Source organism: Dysidea avara, chromosome 4, assembly GCF_963678975.1.
Source record: "Dysidea avara chromosome 4, odDysAvar1.4, whole genome shotgun sequence".
NCBI lineage: Eukaryota > Metazoa > Porifera > Demospongiae > Dictyoceratida > Dysideidae > Dysidea > Dysidea avara.
The window spans coordinates 8335534-8357744 of record NC_089275.1 but is presented as its reverse complement, the minus strand read 5'-3'; the positions used below and the strand labels follow the sequence as shown (position 1 = coordinate 8357744).

The 22211-nt window shown below is 36.7% G+C and overlaps 1 protein-coding gene across 1 annotated transcript; it reads right to left on the bottom strand.

Moving 5' to 3' along the window:
* Positions 1–7104: 7104 nt before the first annotated feature.
* LOC136253980 (TNF receptor-associated factor 4-like) lies at positions 7105–9078 on the bottom strand. The gene is made up of 2 exons (XM_066046627.1): positions 9004–9078; positions 7105–8951 (listed from the first exon to the last, which is right to left on the bottom strand). The coding sequence occupies exon 2, from the start codon at positions 8862–8864 to the stop codon at positions 7188–7190; it is 1677 nt and encodes a 558-aa protein (XP_065902699.1). The 5' UTR covers positions 8865–8951; positions 9004–9078; the 3' UTR covers positions 7105–7187.
* Between the last annotated feature and the right edge of the window lie 13133 nt (positions 9079–22211).

The following is a 22211-nucleotide window of genomic DNA, read 5'->3' as shown; positions in this document are numbered from 1 at the left end:
TTGAAATGCGTTGTCACTACATCAGGTGCTAAAAATATTAAAGGGATATTACTTGCTTCTATTTCAGATTAGGACTGGTGCTAGCCAGTTCATCATTAGTGGCTTTGTAATTCACTCATCAAGTAGCTAGGGTAGTTTACTCTCACCCAGTAAACAACTCCAATAAAGCAGTCAGGTTCTGTATGAATATACAATACAAACCATAGATAATACGAACTGACAAAACAGCAGATGATGTACATTACAGTCACCTTGTAAACTATCCTAATAAAACAGTAGGATACCTGTAAAAAGGTTTTACAAAAAGTGCTCTAGTACGAAAAAGAAACTAGCAGACGATGGTTTCGATCCATCGACCTCTGGGTTATGGGCCCAGCACGCTCCCACTGCGCCACTCTGCTACACTTGCATGCTAATGGTGCTTTTAATGTATTAATTTAAAAAAAAAACAATCACACAGGTACCTGTAAACTACCCTAATAAAACAGCCAGGTACCTTTCCTGTAAAATGCTTTTACTTTAGTACGAAAAAAAACTGAATTAGCAGAGGATAATTTCGATCCATCGACCTCTGGGATATGGGCCCAACACGCTCCCACTGCGCAACTCTACTACACTTGTATATGCTGTTACAGAGGTTTTCAGGTTGGTTATCAACGAATGAAGTATGACTGTAAATTCGTTTACGAATTACTGTAATTCTACAGGAATTCGTTGCACATGCGCGGACAACCAACCTGAAAACCTCTGTACTAGTAGCACTTTTGTATTTGAAGTCCAGGGCCGGCCGGACCACTTTTCAGCCATTTGAATTTGAAAAAAGATCGAGATACTCTAATAGAGCAATCATCGCAATATACTCTAATAGAACAGTCATCGTGATACTCTAATAGAGCATTCAGTATAGAATATCATTGCTCTTATTACACTGGTTGGTCTAAGCCATTACATTCAGTCTTCAAATTACATCCAGTGAGCCATCTGCATATAGCATAACTGCAATAATTGATAATGAATATCATACATTAGCTAGTAATTACAATCAAAATTATCTCAAAATAACTAAACAAAATTAGTATCATGAAAGTACAATTTATAATTAGTTTCTTGTGTTTGTATTGTTTGAGTAATTAGTTTCTTGTGTCTGTATGTTTTTGTTTTTGTACTCTGTTGTATGTATGTGTGCTCCAGTAGGGAAGAACAGCTCTGCTGACTACTGTGAGGATAAACAATAAATTAAATCAATCAAATCAAATTAATTAGCTACTAGCTATACATGAAACTGAATTAATTGGTATACAGTAGCACAAAGTTATCTTGATATATTCTTGGTGTTGACAAAAAAGCAGAAAGAGACTGTGCATATAAAATAGCTTTCAGATGCTATTTCAGAACATGTATTTTCAAAAATTTTCTCCGGGAGCATGCCCCAGACTTCCCTAGCTTAGCATGCTGTAGCTAACACATGCAAATGAAAGTAGTTAGTATTATAATCTCTACACAATAAAACTGATTAAATATCACATCAGATCAATAAAAGGTATTGTGCATGACTATGACTTCCATTGCAGTCCATGGATGGCCTGACCACTCAAAATCTCTGGGCTCCGGCCCTGATTTGAACTATCACCCAGTGAACTAGCTACTCTAATAAAACAGTCAAGTGCTTGTAAAAAAGTCAGGTTTTACAAAAGTACAAAGTACAAGAGATTAAAGTTAGCACAGGATGCTTTCAATCCATTGACCTCTGGGCCGGGTTATGGCCTCAGCACGCTTCCACTGTTCAATTACATGATGCCAGCACTTAAATGTATTTGAACACTCAGATTATCACCCATTATGGACTACCCTAATAAAGCAGTCAAATACTGCGGATATAAAAAGGTAGCCACCAGTATGAAAAACTGAATAACACAGAGGGTGCCTATGATTACGGGTCCAGCTCACTCCCCTTCACTGCCAGCATATATATATAGGCCTATCTATGATTGGATTTTTTATTTCTTATAAAAATGATCAGAGTATTGAATTCCTAGTCTCCTACAGGTACTTATGTTTGTAAGTTCTATTCAGTGTTGTGTTAGCTTTCCTGAAGACTGTCTTATCAAAATTTGACCCATTTTTTGAACTTTGAAGCTTTTTTATCATTGTTTACATCCAAGTAAAAGACTGTCGGTACTTTGATGTAACTATATGATTATGTGACCAAATTTGCAAAAAGGTACACTCAGTGTACCTTGCACACATTTTACAAGCTAACAAACAAAATGGTGCATGTAACACTCCACTCATTATACTTGCTCTTGGTTTGCAAAATGCAGTCAGATACTTTAGCTGCACCCATGGAAAATTTCAGGCAGTTATATATGTCACAGCAGTTGAAGATTCTGAATATCTTAGTTATTAACTCAGCTTTGCTTCAGCTGGACTCGTGTCAATAACTAAGATATTCTACTTCTGCTGTGATATAACTATAACTTATAATAATATTTTACTTAACTGGCCAAAAACTTGGTTATTATCTTTTAATGTACATTATTTGTAATGCATACACTGGCAGCTATATGCTTTAAGAACAAAATCAACTGGAGCTATATAATCTCCAAGATCTTGGTATACAAACTGATTCAAAACTAAAATTTTATATCCACACAGACACAGTAGTTAAAAGGCTTGTTGAGTTCTGCAAGTCATTTGACTGTGAAGACTCTGATCACGATGTCATGGAAAGTTGTACACAATCCTTCTCCACCCAATTGTAGAATATAGTAATGTCTTATGGGGACCTTCTTCCTTACTTGACACAATCAAAAAGATTGAAAAATACAGCCTAACTAGTATATGGATCACATGATCCTTCACACCACACCACACTTCTACTAGACTACATGCTAACACAACTGATAGGATAGTTGTGTCTTTCTACATTGCTAGATTGTGTCTCTTTACCCATCTATTAGCCATTTTCACCATTTACAAAGGGTCATTTGATCTATAGCTAGCTACCTTTATCAGATTCTTAAGTTCAACTATAATATCCAAATATTTTAACAAGAAGTCACACACTGGCTGAAGTATTCAAGCATCACACAAACTCATACACAAGATCTAATTTTTAATCACTGAGTGATGGCACTTCATTAATATACAAAGAGTACAATAACAGCCCAAGCATAAAGCCCTGGTGGACACCACTGAAAATCTGTGCCTATACATAGATAATAAAGTACCATTAACTTTTTCATATTGACATTTACCTATAACTATCAAATCAATTTAAAAGTTGATCATACACTTGAAGTTTCAGTAAAAGTCTGGTGTGAGAGTAAGCTTAGGTGTTATGTGACTGGATTTCCAGTACACTGCTTTTTAATAAAGATTTTTCATATGTAATATCAAGAGTTCATACTCCCACCTCAAATATTCCCAAGACTCCCACCTCAAAGTTGTGTAATTTACTGCAAGCACACCTACACTCCAGCAGAACTATACATCCTGCACCTGTAAGTGTAATAAACCTGCCCTATATACCTAGGATTTCATTGCCTCATATAGTTACATTACTTCAAATGACTACCAATGGTAAGGATGCTAATTCTAAATGTATAATAATGCTAAAACAGTATCTACTCTAGATCTATAGACACAGTATAGTCTCATGCATGCATTTCTATAGCTATAGCTCACCAAAAGTATCCTTATTTTCTAAAATAAATGGCACACATTCCAAAAAGAATGTTGCACAAATAAGATTCAGAATCAGCATTACATGAAAAGTTGTTATGATATAAGAAAAAGATTGCACTAATAAGAAGGTTGCTAAAGTGAAAATACTTCACCACCTGGAATTGAACCTGGACCTTAGGTTTATATTATAAAACATGTGCCTTGACCACTTATAGCTAAACCTCTAAGGGTATTAAAAACTGTCTTGTATGCATTGACTGGTATAGGTGCTTACTTGCAGTTTGCAGAAAGAATTCGAGTAAGTTTTGTCTACACTCTTGGATTAACGGTGTTGTAAACAACAAATGATGGTAGTTAGAAGCTTCATTTAAAAGTGAGGTGATTTTAAATAATGAACACTTCAATTGGCACAAAAACTGTTTTGTGTGTGGCAGCTGGCAAGAAAAGTGGGTGACACAGAAAGAATGTAGACAGTCAGACAGCTTTATAACTACATAGATGATTGGAACTATAACTGCATTAGAGTGTTTGGCTAAGTATATAAAGTCAATGTATGCATGCATTTTAACTCTCTTTTACAGTGTATTACAGCAAAAGTACATACTTAATCTCTTCAGATAGCCATTTTCTATTATTTTTGTGGTTCAGTATTGATTAAAAATTGATAACCGATAGTTACAACCACTATTTAATTTTCTTTTTAAATAAAATCTGACAAAACAATAGTTTATTTGAAAAATTGGCTTGTTGCTTGAAGACCAAGGCAAGGAGAAGACGCTACCACACGAGGAAGGGAAGGACAGGGGCCCAGGGAGAGGAAGAGGGTGTGCCATGATCCAAAGGGGTAGAGACTTCAAACATAATGAGCAGCACCATGACACACATTTTACACTATAATTATGTATAAATTATTACTACCTTGCATGGCCAGACCACTTTTTCTCAGCACGACACTTATAATTGATAAGCGGCGTGCCAAGAAAAAGCGGTCTGGCCACGTGAGACTAACTGTCACAAATGCATTTTGCATACCAATTGATTGAAAGAAGCATGCAAATCATATCATACTGTTACACAAACTGCTCTAAAGATAACTGAAAATTACTGTATAGTGTTAACTTGCATACATTAATACCAAGGGCCATTGCATGATCACTGACTGAGTTAAATAGCTAGCTACCTCACAGTTGTTTAAAGAATGCATCAAGTCTGTCACATGAAGTGTCATAATAGTGATTTTCCATAGTTTGAAACTTTGTATTTTGTGCTTTAATATAAGAAAAGTTCTCAAGAATCACAGTACTACACATTGTGGACTCATTATTTACGGGTAGGCTAAATCACAATTACCTTCAATTCCTGATTGGACTGAGTAGCAGTTAAAGTGAAGTAGAACGTCTGTAGCCACTATCACAAATGAAGGCATTAGTGTGATCAATACAATTATCTCTTGTATGTATGCATGTTACATCATGCCTTTTACTAGTCTCCACCATGTCCTATATGAGACCACACGAATAGGATGGACAATTGAGGTGTATTGGTGGGACAGTCCTTAGGAAGGACGTCCACATATCTGGACATATGGGACAGTCCTAAGGATGTCCACCATGTCCTATGTAGGACCGAAAGGATAGGACAGACAAGTAGGACTGAGCTGTCGACACCTTGTCCTATATGGGGCCAAAAGGATAGAATTGACAACTAGTATTGATTAAGATGTATTGCAGGGACGGAGCCAGGGTTCAACAAGAGGTGGTGCACTAGGTAGTAAACATATAGAGTATGGGGTCTGGGGGGAGGGGGAGGAGTGCAGCCCCTCAGAAGCTAAAGGCACTTTATATGTTTCAGGACTAAACTTTTTGATGTAGAGCAGTAATATATAAATAATACGCTTCTTTCTAGTGATCTGCATTAATCAAGATGTTGTAGACAGTCATAAGTAGTTCAGCTATGAACCAATTGTCATAATATACAATAACATACGAAGGACCACATGCTTTTAATCTACAAAATTCTTAGCTAGCTATTAGTGGCTATATGTGCCCATGGGATGGTGCTACAGATGCCAGTTTTATACATATATACTGAACAACTGTGGAAGATTCATAGTAGTGTTACAAGTGGTAACTGCTCTATCAGAGTATTTGACTGACTGTTTTATTAGAGTACCTCGATCTTTGCTTGTACTGTTTTTGGGAGGAGGGCACGTGTTCCCACTTGGATCCACCACTCTATTGGTGGGACATTTGGGTCAGGCCTAAGGATGACCACTCTGTCCTATATAAGACTAAAAAGATTGATTGGATTGACATGTTGGATTTAGTGAACACATGGGACAAATCTTAGGATCACGGTAAACTTGGACATGAATGGAGCATTGCACTGTGCATTTTCATTATGGTATCTTAGGTACAGTAGGGGTTCTTATTGTATAACTGTGATTTAATATTGTGCACTTGTTTCAGTACTTTTTATTGATTTACTATAGTTAAAATTTTCTAATGTTGTATTCTTGTCAATTTTAAGGAGCATATAAAATGAGTGAGCTTTGTAGTTGTCTCCTAATAATCAGAGGAGGTTGGACATGATTCAAGCACCACTAAAACAAATTATTTTATTTAGGAGGGTAATACGTTGATCTCAGTGTAATACAGTGAATCATTATTGCTCCCTCGTTTACAGAATACATATGTGACAAGTCTGGTGAAGTTGTATACACCAAACTACAACTTATTCCAGAATTCAAACGCTTTTTACAAAACAAAATACATTGCCTTGAAGCTTATGTGAAGCCCGTTCTGAATATCTAATGAACCCCAGCGAACCCCATAATTTACCAGTTTTGTATTGTGACTATTGAAGGTCACGTGATATAACAAATAAATAAATGCAACTAAGAGTAATATATTTAGGTAGCACTTAGAGCATGTCCAATCTCCTCTGCCTAATAACTAACCTATAGATAGTTACCAAGTTACAAGACACATTGGATAAATTATAAATTTGACAAAATTGTGGTGGTGGTGGGCAGTCAGTAACTATGGATATGACACAAACCTTCATTCCCTGTATAAGAGAACAATTCTATTACTTGATGTGGTCCTAGAACTAAAACTACATATACAGGGGAGTAGTTCCAAAGTAGTGATGTGCAATATAATTGGTTATATCGATTATCATGATAATTATATCAATTTTTATATCGTGATCATGATAAAAAATTAATATCGTTATATCGTGATATATCATGGTGTAGCAATTTCATCAGAAAATGATGTTTAAGACAGTATTAATTTCTTTATATACAGATTTACTTCCAGAGGAAAGTGCATGTTAGGGACTATTTTACATGGTTGCTAGCAAATTATTACCATGACTTCATGCAATTTGTGTATTGTGATAATTTATCGTATCGTGATAAAAGAAAGACCAATAATTGTGATAGGCAATATACAAAATTTGCCATATCGCACAACACTATTCCGAAGTCACTACATCTACAGTTTACTAACTTGGAGGAAGATACAATCATCTCTGAGATACTGACATGTGGGTGTGACATCGTGGAGACTCTTGCTAGAAATAAATTTTTGTCTTCCCCGACCTTTAGTAGCTATAGTACCATCAGTGACTCTACCAGCCACAGTTACATGATCACTAAAACACACAGTTGATTTACGGTGTTCACAGTCACTGATCTGGTTCAACAGTTTCACTTCAAACTTTTCCCTCAGTGGCCATGTTAGCTCATCATCATGTGGACCCTTCATGAGGAACAGGGACATTGACAGGTGAGTACCTTTTCCATGATTATGACCAGCAGCATCAACACGCATACACATTTTGTATCCCTTATCGTGACTATAGAAAGAGTGACTGTACCAGTGTACCTGATTATTCTTCTTTTCCCTCATAGCAGTTATTCTCACAACTACTGGGCATATCTGATCACCAGACTTGGTCAACATAGACTTTGTAGTTAACTCGGTCCATCTTTTTGTGAATGAAAAATTTGATACTGCACCACTGAAGTAACTGGTGAGTCCAAGTGCCTGATGTAATACTAAATTTAATGTATCAATTTTCTCCAAAGCACCAGCAAGCTGTAATTTGGTATCAGCCACTTCTTGAGTCAGTGAATGTTTAGTCAACGACAAGTGCTCTTCCATCTTCTCCTCTTCATGTTCCCTCTTCCTCTTACGCATCATCCTCTCCTCACACCCCACATTGTGATACTCACACTGGACCACCTCAAGAGGACACTCTTTCCTGTGTGCTTCCATGTCTTCACGAAGGACACTCTCTACCTCACATCTATTGGGACAGGATAAGGGAAATTTGGGACACTGTTCCTTGTGCTCTCCCTCAATAAACTGATGTTCTCCTTTAATGTGGCAGTACTGACAGTCAACTTTACGACAGGGACACTCAGTTTCAACATGACTGGTCAGATTTTGTCGCTGCAAAACCTTTCCACATTTATGTGGGCATTTAACTTCCTGAAGAGGACACTCTTTCTTATGCCCTTCCATATTTTCACGAGGAATGCATTGAATAACGCTTCTAGCAGCACGTGCATGTCTTCTATTACGATTGCGGATTGAATAAGGACAACTAGCTGCATCACTAACCATACAACTGTTAGGACAAGGTAAAGGAAGCTTGGGACACTGCTCCTTGTGTTCTCCCTCAATAAACCAATTTCCTCCCGTAATGTGACAGTATTGACAGTCAATCTTATAACATGGACATTCAGTCTCAACATGACTGGCCAGATATCGTCGTTGTAACATTTTCCCACACTCATTGGAACACTTCACATCCTCAAATTGACAACCATCACTGTTTCCAAGGTGATTGTTGATGTGATTCAGTTCACCCTGCCACTCGCAACCTCTTTCCGTATTAGTACAGGTCACATGAAGATTCCTAATCTCTCTATCAAGTTGCTTGTTGACATAAGCCGAAAATTCTTCCTCACGGCAAACTGGACAAACACTTTTACTTACAGTAACCGGATTCTTGACACAGTCCAGACAAAACTTACAGAAAACATGTCCACAACACGTAGTGAGGTAAGGGTCTCGACTAGGAAGGTGACAAATATTACAAACAAGACGATCTGGTGGTGTATTAACGAATTTGTAGTCATACCCGCCCCTGGAAGTGGCCATACCGGTAATCTGATTGCTGCGAAGTCACGTGCTCAGGGGTCTACTGAAACGACTCCTGAAAACTCAACTCTAACTCAAATACGCCGACTATCAAGAACAAGACACATTACGCTGGTTGTCATGATAATAACCATCTAACCTGAAACGAATCCACGATCCCGGCCTCTGGTAATCCTGAATTGTCATAGATAGTATATTCTCCGGTACGGAGAATATACTATCTATGGTTGTGTTCACTCAGCTCTCGCCGAGGCTCCCGCTCAGAGTTGGTTCCGCAGAACAGTAGGATCCCAAATAACGTCACGAATTGCAAAAATGGACGGGCTCTTTTCTGGGGGCACCCTATCATCTATTTTTATTTATTTATTATTAACTGTTCAACACACAGAATTACAATTACAGTTTATATTTTATAGGTTGCACATTCTAAGTGTGTTGAAGGTCCAGCAGTATCCTATATAGCTAGCTACTACATGCACGTGGCCAAGTTAAGTAGCTAGCTATAGCTGCATAGCTAATATAAAAAAATATATCGAATTAGCTAACAAGTAATCAAATTTGGCACAGTTGGTGATTTATTACATCTACTATACATGAGCATAAAAGAGTACATACACGGATCATGTGATTAGAAAATCTTATTCAAAGTACATGGTCATAAAAATATAATAATGAAAATTTATATTTGATTGTAGCAGGGCATAACAGTTCTTAGTAATGCATTCCAGAGGCGTGGTAATCTATAAAATAAAAATTGCGGCTGTGTTTATCTGATTTTCTTATATGTTGTAGCTAATTGGTTGCTGGTAAAGTACCAACTTAAAAATTTCCTAGCTATCAGCTCTTAAATATTAAAAGACCATGTAGCTACACTTCACAATTGGATTCACCCACCCATCCAGCAACTAGCCAAGAATATGACGATAAAGTGGTTCCCATGATAAGTTTAATGGCTGAATCTGAGTTATATTCCACAATACTCACTATTTTTATGTAGTGACGTTCACTACTAATTTTGTAGTGAACCTCACTACATTGACCACCAAGTAGTGACGTTCACTACAAAATGTAGTGACGTTCACTACTTAAAAGTAGTGAGTATTGTGGCAGAGCAATTCACTACTAAATTTTTACAGTGTGGGGCTAATAAGAACCAATTGACCCAATGAGGGATGCTGTTGCTGTTGCACATTATAGCTAGAGGTGTACTGATATGGGTTTTTGGCATTTACTGATATCCAGATCAATATCCAGCTAGATCAATAGGTCAATTTTTCAAAATTTCCTCACAGACTTCATACATGCATGGGTGGGGCAAGGAAAGAAAAAAAGATTAGCTATTACAACAATTAAAGATGATAGAGCTTTTGCATGAAAAATCTACATTACACATGGGTCCAGTTATTTAGGCCAAATAAATTCTCTGTTTCCCATCCACTGCCTGCATCTCTTCACTGTTCCATTATTCTGTATTCTTCCACTTTCCTTTATATGTACTGTACTAGGCTAAGTGAAAAATAATCTTGTAAGGGTGTCAGCTTGCATGTCAGTGTGCTATCAAGTTCACACAAATTCACCTTTGTGCAACCTTAAGTATGCCCTTAAGTAGCTATAAATTATATGCTTTCATGCAGCTTGTTATGGTTTAAGTTATTTAAGTTAATTGATTTTAGTTGTATAGTGATTTACCAGTTTTAAGAGTAGCTAACACAATAGGTGGATCTATGGTAATACTGGACAAAAGATGTCATCACTTTTGTCTATATGTGAAAGGTAGGTGCTGCATGCATGCATGTGTTAGGGTCCTCATGCATGTGTTAAACACTTGGAAAGGAGTTGTTATAAGAGCATGTATAGAGGTTGCCATCGATACCTATACATCTAATAGCTGGAAATGCATGTTTTTATTATGTTTCTTGTATAATTCCAAAATGCTTTCATATTCTCCTTAACATTGTTGCATGGCAATCTCTCTTGACTCTCTTGTAAGAGTATGCAAGGTATTATGAGCTTGAACAGGGGAGTACCGGCTTCAGGAAACCCCTTTGGATTTTATGCACTACTTGAGTCACTGAGAAATTAAAACTTTAGGTTCCAGAATCTGGAATCTGGAATGGAACAGGACACATTTTAAACTTTTATCCTATAGTTTCTCTAATGATAGTAACACTTGTAGCTTTGACCTGCTTTATTCTGAACAATAATGTTGGTGAAAAGATCGAGATACATGCTATAATAAAGCAGTCTACTTTAAAATTTAGCTAATATAACAGCCACTTACGTAGCTGTAATGGAAACCCCCTTTAAAAAGTCCTGCATATGCCCCTGTTTAGTGTAAGCTATTTAACCATTGCATGTCATCTGCATGGTATATCTTTTCCACAGATGGTTTCTTTCTTGAGTGATATAGCTATAAGATTTTGGAACTGCCATATAATGGGAACACATTTTTTATGGACACATTAAAAGTAATTCCATGCTGACACTATTGATATCAAGGTCCCTTAGGGCCTCTTCCCAAACAAGTGAATGAGGTAAACTTGTTGAAGGGATTGGTCTGTTACACCTCTACAAATAGCACGAGTCCTTAAAAATTCAAGGCAATTAAACATGATCACTAAGACCAAGACCTGGTTGATATAATATATATTGTTGATCATGTGCTCTGCATTAGTGATAACGAAGATGTTACATATAGAAGAAAAGATTGTTGTTTATCAACAACCTCTTGGGTGCGACCTATATGCCGTTGGTTAAATTGATGGTAGCATAAATAAAGTCATGATCACCTCAGTTTAACCGGTGAGATTTAGCTGCTGCACTAAGTAAGCCAAACAGGGATTTTGTATGTACAGGCAGCCAAATTAGTTGTAGGACTTCTGCAATGCATCCATTTCTCAGTGAGTCATTATACAGTAAGCCAACCACAGTTAGTCTTGATATTTTGGTAACATTTATGACAGTTTAAAGATCCGAGATTGTAAAGGGCTGGGTTTAAATTAATTTTAAGAAAACTAAAATACTTCATCAATGAGTTATATAGGAACAACTTCAGTGATTAAAATAATATAAAAGACAGAACACTCTACTAAGGCTGTACCGATACCGCATTTTACAGCCGATACCAATATCTGATATTTATTGTCTATTTCCGATGTTTTCTAATAATCTGATGTAAAACATTCAGCCAATACTTAATAATTGTAACCGATATGTATTATTTTGAGATTTAGCATAATAAGATTACATAGCATAATCACTATGGCCGTGTTGAATTTACTAAAATTCATTGTTCACAAAGTGTTTCCATCCAAAATTTTCAGTTTTTGGTTAGTGTAATGTCAGAGTAGTATCATACAACAAAAATGTATTACCAAAAAAGTGGTACAAAAAACCCTCAAAAATGAAAAAAAAAACAACAAACGAACAAACACACACACACACGCACTTGAAGAATTGGACCCAGGACAACTCACAGTGTAGTCCAGGATCTTACCACTTGTCTATATACAATGTCACCTGTGTAAGAGAAGAATTTTTAATAGTTCTTATAGTACTTGTACTAGTACTTAACACTACTCCACTGAAGTATCTGTACTATAGACTTACAATTGATCGATAACGATACTTGTAATATTACTACCGATATAATATCTGTATCGGTACAGCCCTACACTCGAAAAGCTTCTAAAAACTGAAAGCTGTCATTTTAAAACTGTAATTCACCATCTTATGAAGGCAAACACATGTAAAGGACTTTTCATAATAAGTTGTAGTAGTATATAGTCAAAGTGATTTTGTCCCCTTTGAGCACCTAGTTATACTGAAAATTCTTAAGGATAATTCGTTAATTCATTTGTTAATTTGAAGAATATTTGGATTCTTAAAATTTAATATTTGTTTCACCCCTAAATTATATAGCATTTTATTTGTATCAAAAATGTATAATTGTTTCTTGGCTGATTTTGCATGCAGACCAACAGAAGTAAGATCGAGATATACTCTACAGTAATAGAACAGCCATGAATCACTCTAATACAACAGTCAGGAAATGCTGACAATTTTACTGTAATGAAACAGTCTTAATCGTGATTGTGGCATTCATAATTTGAGCATGATAAACTTGTTGTAGAAAGCACAATAGGTTATTTCAAGTCATAATATTGGCCTAAGGTTCAGTGATGAATCAGAACTAGCACTCTTGAAGAGACTGGATGAGTGAATAATGATGGCACTGAAATACCAATACTCCTACTATCACAAAAGAAAGGGAGGCTAACAGTGACCTTCTCATATCTACTATACTGAGCAACCTATAATTTGTACACCTACCAATCTTTATTGGGTAATTTGTTACTATACTGCTTCTACCAAAACTGTATAAACTTTGCATAACTAGTGAAATCTGTGTACAGGAAAAATTACACACACACTAATGTAAAATTAATACATTTAAAAGAATCAATTGAATTACTTCACAATTTCTTCAGGGATTCCAAGAACTTGGAAGAATTTTTCTGCAAGACATTAGTGTCAACATTGCTGTGCTTTGTAGTGGTTACAGGTTATTGAAGACTATATGTGACCGGATTTGCGAAGAGGTACCTTTTCCACACATTTTACCTACCAGGAAACAAAATGGTGTAACACTTGACCCTGTACACTGATTAACTTGCTCTTAGTATCAAAATGCAGCCAAATACTGTAGCTACACTCATGGAAACTTTCAGCAAATTATATGACATGCAGATCTGATGACATGATTAAAAAGTTATGAAGCTTCAACGTTCAAAAATGGGCCAAATTTCGTGTGTGAAAAGGTACCTTTTTGCAAATCCAGTCACATATATAGAACATAAGTAGTTTAATTGATATCCCTTTCTTTTATAAGATCCCCGATTTGAGAGCATCAATAGGAAAGGATTCAGAGAAAACGAGTGCTAACAGGAACAATAGTTTTATATGGGGAGGCAAAGAAGAGAATCAACTGGTTTATAGTATGTAGAACATAGGGGTCTGGGGACATGCTCCCACAGGAAAAAAAATTCCTTCTGAGATTGAATTTGGTAATAATTTTGACAGAACTTTATTGGATAAGCATAAATACTGTGAATCACTTTGTGATCATCGTATGCAGTAGTGGCAATACTACTTCAAAGCTGCCATACAAGGGTACATCCAGGATAAAATAATGCAGTATATGGTTTAACTTTATTTTAAAGTTAAATATTAACCTCCAGAAGCTGTATAATTTTATTAATTTGAATTGATGCTAAAAGTGCTCTGCAGATATAGCAGATGATATGAAGGTTTTTTCGAGGTAGGGCAAACCATAGAATCACTAACTCATTCATGTTGCAGTTGTATTTACGAGCATCTCCTTCGGAATTTTGTAATGTTAAACAATATCATGTACTTTACAGTTGCTGAAAAGACAAGCAGAAGGAAGACTCAAATGAAATAGAAGTAATAATGTATATAAAAAGAAAACTAAATAATTATAATGCGTGGAGCTCAGTGGATGAAGCGTAGAATCTCTGGTAGCAGGGGACTCGAGGCACAACCCCCAGATGTTGTTGCCTTTAACAATGTCTATTTTAGTACAGAGTTAATGTTTTAGTTGCAAAATGGACACAAGTATCAAGTTTGTGTCTACCGGTAGAGAAGCTAGTTATATGCCAGACTGGTCTATCTTTTATGAGCACCAATAAAGAATTGATTGTTTATGCAAACAAGGATCAAATTTCAAATTTAAGCATTGGACAGGTATTGAGGATGTTTGGCACAATGGTGAGATATAGCAGTGTTCTGTCTCACACACTTTCCCCCTTTGAGTTTAATAAAATCATATTGGATGTTCTATTAGAGTAGCTGACTGCTCTATTAGAGTAGTTCAATTATTTAGTTTTAAAATAATCTAATTTTGACTAGCTATCTCTCATTAATGCAATTACACCTGTAGTCTCCTAAATAGCTGATAGCACATATAGTAGTTAGACATTATAGAGTCAGTGGTATATAGCCAGTGATGGATGGGCATACATGATGCCCTGTATACAGCTCACATTAGTGAGAGGCGCTATCAATAAGAATCATATAAAGTGTATGCACAACACAAAACATACAGCTGACTTTGCTATATAGAACAAAATGATACTGCATACAAATAACAAATGACTATATAGCTAAACTACATGTAGCTGTGTTTTTATATACTTGCAGGTTTCCTGGATCCAATCCAACAATGCCCATAGTAGCTAGCAGACAATCATGTGACTTCAAGTCGGCCTGCCACAAGAAACAACTATTTAACACATCACTTCAAACTACAATCACTAGCCATAACAGTACACATACAGTCCATATTCACGAGTAGTCTGGCGCGGCCGCCCCTTCGCACAAAGAGGAAGGGTTTGGTCACTCTAGCATACAAAATTTGTAGCCTGTTACCGAAAACAGGTAACACCAATCAGATCGCGTTGTTGGTAATTACTGAATTTTTGTGACGTTTGTTGAGGTTACCATAGATACTATGGAATTACGTAATGAGTGAAAGAGATTATCGCGAAGTTTCATGAAGATGAGATAATGATTGAGGCCGCTGGTAGTCGTCTATACGGTGTAACTGAGATCTGCCTACTTTGTATGGTCGTCAGATGTGTTATTCTTGTTGCCATTGTTGTGATGTCATTGTTTAATTACATTCCACCGCTACAAATTTGTAATGCTAGAGTGACCAGACCCTTCCTCTTTATGCGAAGGGGCGGCCGCGCCAGACTAATTCACGAGCAGTGTTGGGCATATTACTTTGTAAAAGTAACTAGTTACATATTACTTGCAGCTGATCTATTTAGTTACAGGTACATATTACTCATGAAATAAAGTAACTGTAAGGCCACTCCAATTGGTAATAATTATTATGTTTCTGGTCCTTTGAAAATCAGTTTTAGGTGCGGGCGGGCGGAATTCAGCAACAAAGCAACAATGAAGTGACTGCTCATTTAGAGTATTTTTTGTGATTTACTGAATGTTCTATTAGAGTATATCGATCTGTACTATACATTTCACTGATAAAATACTTAGATAGTTAGATTTAGCATACTTGTTGCAGCCCAATATTTGTTTCTGAAATTCTGAAATCCAGGTTTTTCAAAAAGCTGATGCGGGCATTTTCCCCATGTATTTCTGAAATTTCACATTCTCCAAAAAAGGATGCGGGCGGTGGACCAGAAACATAATTACCAATTGGAGTGGCCTAATAATAATCGCCACAGGAAATCATTCCTTCAACAGTATTGATCACACCTTATCGTCCTTAATGGGTATTATTGAATTAACCTGTCTTCTTGACTCACAACAGCACCTTGAGTCTGCACACTGTCGAAAGCAACAAAAGCCTGAATATTTGTAGCTGCTTGCAGAGTTGGACCGTTTGAATATCGCTAATTATTACAGTACTGTTGAAGTTAGCGTCTTGGGTCACTACCTTCCTGATTCAGTCAATGCACTTAAACTTAAAGATGTAGTTTTTTTCATGGATCAAGATTTATTGTTTTCAAAAGCCAGTGTTAGAGCTGTTTTGAATGAAATGGCTGGGGCATCAATTTTTGCATCTCAGAGGATCTTTTTTGGGAGGAACTGTAAAGAATGGACTACCAACCCAGACTGATTGAACTAGATTTTGTAGTTGCCTTATAGGGCTTTTTCTTATTGTATGTATGTATGTAATCATGTAGTTACACTTTTTCTTTCCTTGCCATGCCCATAACTGACTACTGTGTAGATCAGATCTGTGGTCGCATGTTAGTCTGAGGATTCACATACTTGTCTCTTTTTTGTTGTTAATGTTGTACACATTCATCATAATCATGATGGTCTTCTCTCTAGATATATAATATTATTATGTTACTTTGTGTTCACAGCCTTAAGCTGTACGTGTGAGACTGCCACCTTATCACGTGACACGATTGCGTTGTTGGACAATGTGCAAATCTTGATTATAAGTAAGAAGCAGGTGAATAAGCCTCATTTAGTAGGCTTCATTACTTCGTTGTCACTAGGCATTACTCAGTAGATTACTAACAAGATTAGTAACTTCCTTACTTGTAGTAATAATATTATGTAATATTAGATTTGTTACAGTAAATAATACTGCTTAGGTAACGCGTTACATTTGTAAGTAAAGTAACTTTATATTACCTGTTTTTATAGCGTATTTCATTATATTACTTAGTTACCACAAAAGTAATAATATTACATAACATGTTACATAAGTAACGCATTACTCCTAACACTGTTCACGAGCATATTCAAATAAAAGCCAGTTTCAGGCTTAATTGTAAACTGGGGTGCTAGCTGGGTCAACAGTACAGCCTATCGAGAGCATGAGAAGATGACAACTCAATTATTACTCATTCTGAACTGATGGTAAGGAGAAAACTAGAACCAGATCTGCAGGGAATTCATGTTTGATAGCTAGACAACACTACAGATGTCTCAGTAAAGTATTGACAGTACCACATCATGTAAACTATACTAGACCATAGAAAGTTATTTGTCCACTTAATATGCTAGGCTTCATTGCTTTTAGTTTGATTTTTTGGCATTTTGCACTTTTTGACACGCACTTTCCTTTGCACCTTCTCTGTTTCAGACTCTGCAAGCCATCTATTTGCACCATCCTATCTTACTGGACACTATCCACATCAGTTCTCAGTACAGCATGGCATTTCTCACTTGTCACACATATGGAACAATTTATTACAAAAAGTGACTGACTGCTTTATTAGAATGTTTGAAAGTCTTTCTATCATGTAACAGAGATATACTGATGTATACAAATGTCTTTAGTTGTTGATCAGTTACCTATCTAACCAATGAAGTCCCCACAAGTGCTAATTATATTCATATGGCATTATGTGACAGTAAGCCTTTTCTATGTTGCATTTAACATGATTCATTATTGAAGGGAATTTATTAGCTCATACAGTGCACATAATAATTGTCCTCAAGGCAAACTTTTCAATTTTTTGTCAAGTGATCACTGTTTACTGAAAAAGAAAATTAATCCAAACCTGGCCGACTGCTTTATTAGACAACTTCAAAATAATTGTTATAGAAATAATCGTACTTAAACTCATTTGCTCTGTATTGCCTTCTTTAGTGTTCAGCTACTTACTTATTCAGGTAATGAAATCCTTACAATTGTTAAGTATATTCATACCACTCAATGAGACAGGTATGACATATTTGGTTGCTTAAATGTTTTTCATTATTAAAGCAAATTCATTGGTCCATATGATGTATATAGCACTTTACTAAGTGTCTATGATTATGATGTGATTTGGGTTGAGGCTTAGAAGCCTGTACACCCATTCAATTACATACATACACATACATAAAGTAGATACAATAAACAAAAATTAACTATGAATATAATTATTACATTAACATAAATCTAAAGTCATAAAAGTAATTATCTATAGCTGATTTAAAATTATTTAATGAAGAATTACCTACAATATCACTTGTAAGATTGTTCCAGTCATTAATTACTCTAGTACCAAAATAGTTGACCCGACATGAATGGTGGGCAGGGGGCTTAAGTAATTTATATGCATGACCTCTAGTTTGTGTATTGTGGGAGAAAGTAAAAAAGTTGGAGTGATCCAGATTGAAGTAATCATTCAATATCTTGAAAAGAAATATTAATTCACCACGTCTGTGCCTGTACAAAAGAGATGGTAAATTCATTGATGTCAGTCGATCTATGTAAGACTTGTCTCTTAAAGATGGTACTAGTTTTGTAGCATACACACACAAACATTATGAAGGAGTTAGCTATCAGTTATGTACATTACCGACTTTGTCTGTAGAAGAAGGGACATGATGTGATAAAAAATAGGAAAATTACAAACATGCATATGTGAATGCAAATTTAAGGCAACATGGTTCAGCAGTGAAAAGACTGCTGCTGTTAAATAGCATCAAAAGTTATCAGCCATCTATTAATATATGATTTAGCATCAGAAAATCAGGAAAATATTGGTGTTGTCATCTAGTAATTTCAGTATTTTATAATATTGCTATATAAATACTGAAATTGCCAGATGACACTACAACAATATTTTCCTGATTTCTGATGCTAAATCATATATTAATAGATGGCTGATAACTTTTGATGCTATTTAACAGCAGCAGTCTTTTCACTGCTACACTATGTTACCCTAAATTTGCATTCCCATATGTTTGCAATACATTTTTCCTTTTTTAAATCATAAGGTCATGTCCATCCGAACTTGGTAATGATATTAATGAAACATGATCCATGAAGACTGTATTTACATACGCTAATAGAACATTCACTGATGTCACAAAGTTGTTCCATATGAGCACATTTTGGCTCCATTCTCAATTTCAAATGCATCTCACATGCAACTGAGGCGGGTTCATGGGTATTTCCAATGGATTTTCCCCTCACAGTCATTATTTGGTCATGTCAAAGAACTTGCCTTGTTGCATGTGTCAGTAGCTATAAGCTATGCACTAAATTTGTCAGTGTAAGGTTGTTTGTATGTAGCTACTTTTAGTATTGCATAGAAATAGGCTGGCACATTTTGGGCAAAGCTGTTGATTGATTTATGAATATCATCTCAGTGGCTGGCAATCGGCAACAGTAACCGTTCTTCCTTGCCAGGGCAGCATACAATATACGAATACACATGCATAGCTAGCTATCAAGTACAAAACTTAAAACACATGGATACAAAGCAAATACATGGACACAAATACAAAACAGAATACCCGAATATACTGCATGGCAAATGTGACAGCTTTACTGAAGGAAAATTAGCTAACTATATAGCTACAGGGCCGCCCACAGGGGGGGATTGGGGCATTTTTCCCCGGGTCCCAGCCTGAAAGAAGCCCCAGGAGGCCCCATAAAGGGCCCCTTGAATACCTGTTTAAATGATCGATATACTCTAATAGAGCAGTCAGATCTAAATACTCTAATAGAGCACTCGTGGTATTCTTCAGAGGAGCAGTGTAGCAAGTTTATAGATAAGGAGATGTATGGTTGGTGAGGGGTCATTGTCAGCAGGTTGTGACCTTTTTTTTTTTTTTGGTCTTCAACTTACAGCTTGGGTGAAGTTGTGATTCAGAATGGAAACCTCCTTGCCTCTGGGGCCCCACTTTAACTCTTTGCCCTGGGTCCCTTAATTTCTCTGGACGGCCCTGTATAGCTACAAAGATGATTGAAAAACTATTACGCACGTGACCCCTGAAATGATTAGGATGGCCGGGCAGCTACAGTCTATTTCCGGTTGGTTGACTAGAGAAACGAAGTGTTAAAAGTCACGTGCTTGAAAGTAGCCAATGAGATCAGTAGCTTTCAGTTTAAACTAGCGCCGTCCGCCTGGCGTGAAATTTCATTGGTTATTTCTATTCACGTGATATTTTTGCATTTGGCTTCCGTGGACAACCAACCTGAAATAGACTGTAACAATTCTAAGGGAAAATGCCCACGTGCACCATGCTCTACCCTATCTTTCTGTTAATCAGCTGTCAGTAATACACTCTCCGGGCGAATGCCGGCGGCGATTATGCCGGCATAAGTTCGGGCATAATAGGTATGTGTGGGAATCAGGAATTATGCTAGCATTTTGAGGTTAGTATATATATAGCTTTAGGCCCCTATTTGGTGATTATTAGTTCGAAGTTGCTATTGTTCCGGCTGCCGGAAATATTTTGTCAGTGCTATTGTTCCGGCAGTCCACTAAATTTCTTCTTTTTTTTTTAAAGAAAGAAGAACCGGCCCAAGTTGGCACTCCCATCCACCACACTCTACTCTACGCTAAGATGTTCTATAAAATGGGTTTAGCCTATTCCTACACCTACAGAGCTACTGAAACAGAACCTACAGAACACAGAATAGAAAAAAAAAGGAAATGGGGCTTAAACGGCCCCAAGACGCCCCTCCCCCAGTGCAAGGTCAATTGATGCTGGAACATGACCCTTAAAGGGATGACCAGAGGAGAAGCAAGAATCTCTTATGCACATGATGGCAGAGTGCAATAAAGCTACTCCACTAGATTTCTCACTACCAAGCACACTAGTTGTATACTATGCCCCGAGTATTAGACTTTAGGGCACACCGGTCTAGTAGGTTGCCCAGAGTATTCGACTTTAGGGAACGCGTCTAGTAGGTTGCCCCGAGCATGTAACTTTAGGGAATGCGTCTAGTAGGTTGCCCCGAGCATTCAACTTTAGGGAACGCGAAAAGTAGTTCTATAGTGTTAGGGTTAGGGTCGGGTTCAGCCTTAGCCGGTTTCTTCTTCACCTTCAATATATATATATATATATATATATATATATATATATATATATATATATTATATAGAAGTTAGCTACTCCACTCGGAGACATATAAGGTAGAAACTAAGGGAGTTGGGTAGCTGGGAGCCACGTAGCACAATGCGTAGGACTCTGGGCTCAAGCACTGGAGGTCACGGGTTCGATTCCTGCTTAAGGCATTTTGTGTTTTTTTTTTGGTTTTTGTCTAAGTTTTATTTTTATTCACGTGACTGCCGGAACAATAGCAACAGCCTTATTAGTTTCTCATCCACCGCCCGCATCCGTCTCAGGTTACCGCATGGTAAGCCATTATTATTCTGTGTATGCTCAGAAGAACACGTGATACCAAACCGTAATAATTTGTATAACACGATGACGTTTTAATTAACGTTACAGTGTGCCAGGAGTATTGTCGTTTCCTTGGAAAATTACTGCAGTGGATTCTATTTTCGACTGTTTTTCAAGCTGCTAGCTCGATAGAGCACGATTGCAAATGAAAACCATTGTTAATTTGTGGGAGGAAAGAAGGAGAATTTGGACAAGGTCTGTACATTAGTGTATAAATAATATAATGGCCTAATGGTAATGCCCTCCCGCCCGCATCATAATCAGTAATTAGAAAGACTGGATGAGAAACTAATAATCACCAAATAGGGGCCTTAACAGTAGGAAAATCTGCAAATTGCACAATTCCATTAAAAAAATCGAGATACTCTAATAGAGCAGTCAAAAACTCTAATAGAGCAGTCACTGAATATTATTTACTTTAATAAAGCAGTCACATTGAAATGAAATACTCTAATACAGCAACCAGCTAAAATTCAAGACTATTTGAAGTTTAAACATCAATGAAAATGGTCTGATACAGCAATAAACTGGCATTATTAGCCAATTATGGTGGCATAATTTTGGGAATATTGGGCAATTCTCAAAAGCATAATAGGTGATTTTTTGAGCACTGCTCAAAAGCATAATGCTCAATTTTTGGAGCAT